Raw genomic sequence first — 8835 nt, forward strand, 5'->3', positions numbered from 1 at the left:
GTGTGAAGTAAGTGCCGTACGATTACTTTTCCGCTAACCAGCAAGCTAGCTGAGTTTTGAAATTTAAGTTTAAAAACGGTTTGTTTTGCAGTTTTCCTTAATTAAAAATCGGAGCTATGTTAAGGATTTAAAGGGAGTTAAACAATATTGATTTCCTGATTTGTGCATAAACTGAATTACACCTTCGAAACTATGAACTGATACTGGTTATTTAACAAGAAACAGTAAAGTTTTAAGGCAAATTTGCCTGCTTTGTCTGTAATTGTGGAAGGAAGACTTTCGGTTGGCCGTCTAAGAACTCAAAGAGTGTGACAGCTTAATTGAATTTGTAAGGTAATTGTGCGACTTGCTGTTTAAAAGTTCTTTAATAAGTACTTTGTATAGACGAGGATTAAACCGGTTTCAGCTAAATGCTCCGTTATTAACATGCTTCTGGTAATAAAAATAATAATAAAAACAAATGTCTTCGTCTTTCTTCCCAAGTGGAGGTTTTAATTAAACATTATTCAGTTTCACGTAACGTTGCTTAGAAGCGAATGATTAAGCCGCAGGAGATCAGGTAGTTTAATTACCGACAGTATAAGCAAGGGATTCTCTTCAGGCAATTTAGCCCAGGTACCCAAGACTTGCTCATCTGAGGATCGAAAGAGTCCTTTCAGAAATTTAGTGGAATTTTGTGGTAAGTTCTGATACACAGGAGATCTGCTCGATGTAATTATTTTTTCTCAGTTTCGCTCACATGACTGATCGTTTCTGCGAGCTCTGTATTTCTAGTTGATACTCCAAGTCCAATTAGTCAATAAAAGTGCGGCGTCCGGCATATGGCGTCCGGTCTTCAGCTTAAACGGAGAGTTCCACGGGTCCCATTATTTCTAATATCCAAGTGCGGGATATGCTTTTATGCAATGGGACAAACATCGAACCTAAGCAGCATGAAATGAACATAATTTTCAACTGGGACCTGTTTAGCCAAATCAGTATCAATATTAATTTTACCTGTATTTAAACTATTACTTTATGCACTTGCGCTACCAGTCGTGCGCGCACGTGCCTCCATTTTAATTGCGTATTCTAACGGTTTCCTTTCACACTGAAGAAGGGTTATATCCCTGAAACGTCCTTGGTTATTTTTTTTATCATTTCTCACAATTTTTTGCCTTAAAAACAGCCTAAAGTGCTGCGTAATGTAAGTCTCAGAACCTTGTACTTGCTTTATATTCGTCTGATTAGAACCTCAGGGTCCAGTTGTTCAAAGGCCGGATAACTTTATCCAAGGGATAAGTCGCTATCTGTCAGTTTTAATCTGTGCAAAGATTTCAATATTTCCTCTTGTACAAGCGAATATGCTCACTCTAACCACAGTTAAGGTTGGCAGTGTACGAAAACCTTGGACAACGTTTTACGTGAAGTATATTTTAGACCCTGAATAGTGCCTTATCCAGCGGATAAAGTTATCCGGCCTTTGAACAACTGGGACCAGGTCAATAGAAGTTGAATGATCGACGATCTAAGATTGTTGCTAATTAAGGTGGTACACAACGTACAAGACCGAACTAGAAATCGGTGCATATAAACAACTGTCCAAAAGTACTAGTTATTTTTGAACATTATGTCGTGAGGTATTTTGAAACAAATCCTTGGTCCATGTTTTTGCCAAATATGCCGATCGCTTGGAACTGATATCCAAGCGATGTAGCGCGTCCGGTTTCAACTGTAGTTACCTGAACCTTTATATCAAATTAAAGCTTATAGAGCTGGCTATCAAACTATACCAAGCTTAAGGATTATGAAATAAAATGAATTGCCAAATTTTTAGCGCTGTTTTCTGGAATCAATTTTTTCACTTGGAGGAGCCACTTCAAAGATCTAAAACTGAAAGGGAATTTGTTCGTTTGCCTTCAAATTTGGACAGTAGCTAGTTTAACATATAAAAACAAAACAAAAACAAAAAAAAAAAAAAAAAAAAACATGTCTGCGAATTTTTTCTTTCGAAATATTTTTTCTCGAGAACGATTTTTGTACGATCACTCTACATTTTTTTCATCCTATTTGGAAAATGTTCTATAACTTTTCATTGCGATTGAAAATGGCAAAACGCAGATACGTTTTTTTTTTTTTTTGGCGTTTGGGTCCAGAAACTGAGGGGCAAATTAAATTACCAAAAAACAAAATTTGTTTTCACTTGTAGCTTTCAAAAGGGGATTCAGACGCACGCATTTAGAGGTTGTGAAAAATTCGACAATTCATTTTATTTCAAAATCCTTGGTTTAATTTGATAGCTAGCTTTATAAGCTTTAATTTGATATAGCGTTTAGGTATCTACAGTTTATAGATTGGATGCGCTACATCGCTTGGACGCGAGACATCTCTGAAGCTATACGGTAACCTTAACTTTGCTCACGCCAAGCGATGAAATAGGACTTAAATTATCTCGGTGTAACTCAAGCCGTCCATTTGCCTTGGGATCGTCCACACCAAGCATCTCGCCGAACATCTAGTGGCACGCGACGCACCAGCCTCCTACGCATGCGTCCTTTGGCTCGTCACTTTACGCACTCCTTATGTATGGAAAGGGTAACCCCCCCCCCCTCCCCCCATAAACTGCAGGGATTAAGGACTCATTGACAGACTGGCCGACTTACTGACTTTTTGGATGGTTGAATGTCTGGCTGACTAGCTGGTAAGCGGAATGACGGACTGGCTGACTGACTAATTGGATTAACTAACTGACTGTCCGACCGATAACTGTTTGAAAAAGGAATGCTAAAAAGTCTCACAAGTGACGGTTTTTTGGATAGATTCCTGTCTGAATTGTAGTATTTTATCTGTTGTGTTTTCCGTCCAGGTGTCTGTCTTTTCACCATTGCTATGAGGACCGCATTTGTTTTCCTGACTCTTCTGACTATAAGCCTGCTTTCAGTTGAAGCGGGATATGAAAAACACAAATGTCGTTGCAAAGGTAAGCGATGCCCTTATTTTTACAATTTTTTTTGTTATTTTTCTTCAGTAATGCCCTTAAGTTTTCCACGCATCTAGAATTCGCGAGCTCATTGGGAAAGTGTCCGGTTACAACACAGGGGGCCCACACAAACTATGTGACCGTTTGTATTTTGAATTTATAGAGGCAATGTATGGGAATATCGAAAATCCTCGTATTATCGTACTAGATTGCGATAGATATTCTCATTTAACATCAAAATAAACGTAGTTTTACCTTAAATGTTGTGTGTTGTCGTTCCTAAGGTTGAAGACGGCGATTTTAGCCATTTGAAGGGTTCGGCGTTGAACGTTCACTCGAGCGTAATAGAAGAGTGAGAAGGGAGGAAAACTTGTTTTGAAAGGGTTCCAGCGCCGGAGCGATTTTTCCCCCAAAAAACGCATCGCTCCGGCGCTGGAACCCTTTCAAAACAAGTTTTCCTCCCTTCTCACTCTTCTATTACGCTCGAGTGAACGTTCAAAGCCGAACCCTTCAAATGGCTAAAATCGCCGTCTTCAACCTTAGGAACGACAACACACAACATTTAAGGTAAAACTACGTTTATTTTGATGTTAAATGAGAATATCTATCGCAATCTAGTACGATAATACGAGGATTTTCGATATTCCCATACATTGCCTCTATAAATTCAAAATACAAACGGTCACATAGTTTGTGTGGGCCCCCTGTGGTTACAACTTTAAGCAAATAAACTGCCATCGTCAAAAACATACTGCATGGCCAGAAACAATTCCGTTGAACTAAATAGCGCTGCGCACAGATTCTAAAAATAGATTACGTCAGATCGGACCCCCTGTGTGACTCAGACAAGCATTGCATATCGTTCAAAGGAAATATACGCGCATTCGCTATTCTTTACCGACAAAACGTTTGGAAAATCTGTTAAAATGTGATGTTTGTTCCCAAACTCGACGTAAAATGGCAAGCACTAAGCATTGCTGTTGGAGTGAGTGCAAAAGGGAGTCAAGTATCGAGAAAAATAGCCTAAATCTCTTAAAGAACTCGACGAATCCGATGGTAGTAATGGGGTTGACAGGCCCGCGCGTCTCTCTTGTGCGTGTTTTAGCCTAAATAAAAGTTTTGCCGTCACGGGTACGTCTTTAACAGAACACCCTTTTCTCTAAGAAATGAGCGGCTCTCCCTTTAAATTTTCTTTTAGTGCTGGATTATTTGCGCGATAGTCACTGGACAAAGCCATGTGCTTACAGTGTAAGTGTCACATATTTTGTATTTTGATCTCAAAGTTCTATGTATGTGACCTCTTGTTGTTTCTGCTTAGCGACTGTCGTTCTTACGCCGTTTGTGGCATTTTGTTCAGGCTTAGTATGGCTCATTTCAGTGTGTCTGGTGACAGTAAAGCCTCTCATTTTATCTTTGTAAGAATGTAAGGATAGGATTTGAACCGTGTAATAATCATTATCTTGCAGCTTTTGTATTGCCGGGCCCGGCTACTTGCTTTTGTGGCAAGATGTTGTGTTTCTTATTATTTGTCTCTTGATCCTTTCTCTAGCATTGCAGCTTCTTTTAAAGCTATGCAACGCGTTAATGTGAGGGTTAAAGGCCGCTTTAGTTACGGCTGTGTTTTTTAGAAGAAAGTAATACATGTATATGTTTCATGGCTCAGGCTGTGTTTTTGTTATCGCTCCGCTCCGCTCTGTAACTGTGAGGTATGTGTTGCGGGAGCTTAGTATTTTCCTCCTGTGTTTTGATTATGCCATAGAATGGTTAGGCAATTCTTCTGCGTTGCTCTGGCCAGGGGCTGCTACGAGTCCTTCGGCCGTTAGTAAATATTGTGGCATTTTAGGCAATGGTCTCACACGTCCCAAAAGCACCCCGCGTTTTCCGTCTGTTTTAAGCCTCTACAGTTTAACCACCTTCTCAGTTGTTCCACAGTATAATCTTCGGGATCCTTTGCAAATTTTTAGCCTGCAACGCTGTCGTCTTCGGTAAGAACCGTAAAAGAGCAAACAGAAGTACTCGCGAGCGGCATATTTTCACATTCCGCTCTCACAGAAATGGCAAGTAAAGTTGTTTGTTTGTCTGAGTCACGGTAGGGGTCTCAAATTCGTGACGTCATCTGTGCGCAGCGCTATTGAAAACAGCCAAGTGTGGATAATTTAAAACATAAGCATGGACTTTTGCTGCTAAATATCTCAGAACTTTTTCCAGCTAAGCAGCGAAGCATTTGTTTTTAGGGAGGAAGTTGGGAAAACCGCGGGTGTTGTAAAGCGCTGTTTGGCTTATATCAAATAAAAATTTGCTGTCGATAAATGTTAACAAATAAAGAAAAATTAAGATTCCATTGGGAAGACTCTGACCAACATGGATAGTGTGTGTGCGTGTGTGTGTAAGGATTGTCTGGCCTTTAGAATAACACAGAGATGTTATAATCTTTTTTCTCAATTGTCAGACCTGTTAGAATGTGGGGTATGCAACCAAAACACCATCTTTGATGTGAACAGCGCAGGGTGTGGGGCACAACAAGAAATCCTCAAAACACATCCATTTGTGGTGAGGCGGAACTAATGAACAAGTGCAATAGTTTTGACTGCTTCCCTAACAGCGTCTTTCGGATCCTAAATGAGATTTAGACTAACAATTATGAGGCAAATTAAACTTTCTCTGTTTTTACATCATGTTCTCTTCGTGTGGTTAAATTATTTTAGTACATTACAAGGTTGAGTTTGGTCTTCAAGTTGTCTGTTTTTCTCGCAGACAATAAGAAGAGAATTGAGGATTTGGAGAAAGATTTGACTGACCAGAAGAATAAGTGGTTACAACAGGAAGGTAATTTAACATTTGGTATTGCGCAAGCTAAATGTTGATTGAAAATATTTATCATGGTAGGTGTAACCTCAGTCTTTATGGTCCGTTCCTATGGGTTGGAAAAGAAAAAAATAGAATTATTTCAAATCACATACACGTGTCAGATGGAATTCAAAGTCTCTACATCTTTTTTTTTTTTTTTTTTTTTTCAGAAATCAATGTGGAGACAGCAGAGAAGTTGTCTAAACAGCAAGGTAGTTTATTTTCCTACAAACATAAATTATGAACAGAAAGGTAATTTATTTTCCAACAAAACTAGTTTGTCAGACAAGATTAACACAGCTGCACTTGAGTCATGTTCATAGTAGTAGTCGTACTTGAATCTAAAGGTTTCCATTTCCGCATGAAGACAACTTTATGCTTTGAATATCCCTATAAATATGCCCTAAATATCTCTGCATCGTTTGCTTTCAGCGGACATAGAGATGCTGAAAACGACGGTGGAAAACCTTGCTGCACTGGTTAACGAAACTTGCCCATGCCAACCACTGCCGACAACTGAGCCAACGACACCCCCGCGGGTACTGAGTTCGGTTTGATTTTTTGTCCGAGCGGCTTGAGTGTTTTCAATTTTTTTTTCTTTCAAGTTCTCATTGCAGGATTTTTTCCTTCCTTTCCGTTCAGGCTTCTTCTTGTAAGGAAGTGTACGACTTAGATCCGTAAGTTAACAAAATTAACAGTTCCTGTTATTGAAAATAAGTAACAATTAAAGGCGTAAATTATCGCTTGTCCTTTCTTTCCACTGTGAAGGACGTACCAAGCTTTTATTTTTATGTCAGATCAACCCTTTATTTTTAAAACGCATTAAACGATAGGGCACTTTCCAATTAAGTGTCGTAAAACCAAAACCAAAGTAATTACTTTGGCCAATCGCAACAGATATAAACAACACAACGAGCCAATCAGAATTCGAAGGAAATACACGTAAGTGTCGCCAAGTGCGGGAAACGCGTGCTGCGAAAACACGATTGGTTGACGTCTTCTGTGATCTATTACTGAACAGATGCACGGCAACATGAATCTATTTGTTATATATAAATTATAATAATAATTAATGATGACGTCATGTATGGGTCTGTCCTCCAACAGATCATAACTAAGAGCTAATTAAATGCGTACAAAATTCAGTTTATTGTAAGATATAAGAAAGGCAACAGTTTGTCCAGTTTGAATGTCAATTATTACCTTGTTTTCAATATTAGAAACGAGCGCTTCAGAGCTTCAGATTAAAACCAAAACTAAGATACCTAATCCGTTCAAGAATGTCATTTTGGGTTTGGTTGACAGAAAGGGAAAATTCTTTTTATGGCAATAACAGCACTTTGAAGTACAAAGCCAGTTGACAGTAAAATTCAAGTCAGATATTTAAGCGTTTAATGGCTCATTTTTGCAGGTCTGCTGTGAGTGGTACGTACACACTGTTGGTTAATGCACAAGAGGTTCGTGTTTACTGTCACATGGGAATCAGTGGATGTGGAAATGGAGGGTGGACTCCGGCCATGAAGACTGATGGCAGAAAGGTACACTTCTCGCAATTATTTTGCTCCCCCATCACTCTGTTTTTGACGATAAAAGATTCTGTCCTTAATTGCAGATGACCTTCCACCACGATTCCTACTATTGGAGCAACAAAGTAGCCTACAATAGTGCAGGAGGAGAGACTGGGTTTGATGAAATAGAAACCAAATTGCCAACCTACTGGAGCACGCCCTTCAACAAGATCTGCCTCGGTATGAAAGTCAACTGGCAGAAGAGGTTTATTGTGTTAAATATACATGCCAGTTCATTGCACTCACTGATCGCTGACGGGCAAACCCGCAACACTAACCTGGGTCGCCACACGTGGAAGAGATTGATTGGTCCTCAAGCCTCCTTGCAGCGCAATTGTAACCAGGAAGGGTTTAACACTAAAAGTGGTGATAATCGTGTAAGAGCAAGAATAGGAATCCTTGGTAACGAACAAAACGAATGCTATTCCCCTGACTCCAGAATCGGGTTTGGTACTGGTGGAGACCCTGGCAACTCGAACACGTGTGGAAACGAGGCTTCACACAGTCCAGATAATGGAAATCGGCACATCCAAGCCATGGGGTATATCCTGTTGCAGTAAATGCTAAAACCCTCAAGCGAAGATACCGTCAACTGTTAATTGATGTAATTAAGTGGTTTAAGGGATTGAGAATAAGGAATTTGTAGGATAAAGACGAAATAAACGGTTGCTTACAAGATCAAAAGGGTTTCGTTTCTTGGATGATTTTGTCGTTACATTGTCGCATGCTTGAGTAAGATGCCACTAAGCTCCCCTGGTAGGGTACCCGAGCTAAAAGCAGAGAAAAATACCATCATTTCAATCAGACAACAGAGTAGGAAAAGTAGTACTCGGTAACTTTCATCAGGAAGATCAGACTTGGGAATTTCATCCATTGACTCGGAGGTTAAGGACCAACTTTTACAGCATAATAGAAAATACTTTTATTTCGAACAATCGCACTTGAGGATTTGATTTCATCAAACAGCATTTTGAAAAGAACAACAAAATGTACTGTTCATTAGCTTTTACGTGAACAGTTCATCTTAGATTTTTATCAACAGACTGAAAATCTGGCAAGCATGATCAACAACCATCAAAAACCACCTTGCAAGCATGATCAACAGGTAAATAGGGAGCAGACCGTCGAGTGATGACGACTCCTAATATATAATCATGTGACTGATTTCATGAAAATTGTGAATTCCAAATTTGGGGGTAATCTGCTCAGAAATATGTGAAATTATTTTGGTCAAGTTAACGTTTAAAAATCTCTGTTTATGATCAGTTCATTATATGTTTTTTTTAAGAGGAGTTCATTGAACAGTGTTGTGCATCTAAATTAATTTCTTTCGTTATAATAGACACGCCCGCGAGCTCGCGCCGACGTACAAAGGTTTTGCTCTGGCTAATAAAGCTCGGCAGAAAAATATATTGATCATTTAGCCCTAAACGTAGATCATGAGCCCCTATTTTATGATGT

General features: G+C 39.3%; 1 protein-coding gene across 1 annotated transcript; it reads left to right on the plus strand.

Moving 5' to 3' along the window:
* The first annotated feature begins 568 nt into the window (after positions 1–568).
* Positions 569–8068, plus strand: LOC146455382 (putative skeletal organic matrix protein 5). Its single transcript, XM_085094380.1, has 8 exons — positions 569–679; positions 2846–2959; positions 5714–5785; positions 5977–6018; positions 6239–6345; positions 6449–6483; positions 7218–7344; positions 7419–8068. The coding sequence occupies exons 2-8, from the start codon at positions 2869–2871 to the stop codon at positions 7932–7934; spliced, it is 990 nt and encodes a 329-aa protein (XP_084950506.1). The 5' UTR covers positions 569–679; positions 2846–2868; the 3' UTR covers positions 7935–8068.
* The last annotated feature ends 767 nt before the right edge of the window (positions 8069–8835 follow it).

Source organism: Pavona decussata, unplaced genomic scaffold (assembly GCF_977016875.1).
Source record: "Pavona decussata unplaced genomic scaffold, jaPavDecu1.1 SCAFFOLD_278, whole genome shotgun sequence".
Classification (NCBI taxonomy): domain Eukaryota; kingdom Metazoa; phylum Cnidaria; class Anthozoa; order Scleractinia; family Agariciidae; genus Pavona; species Pavona decussata.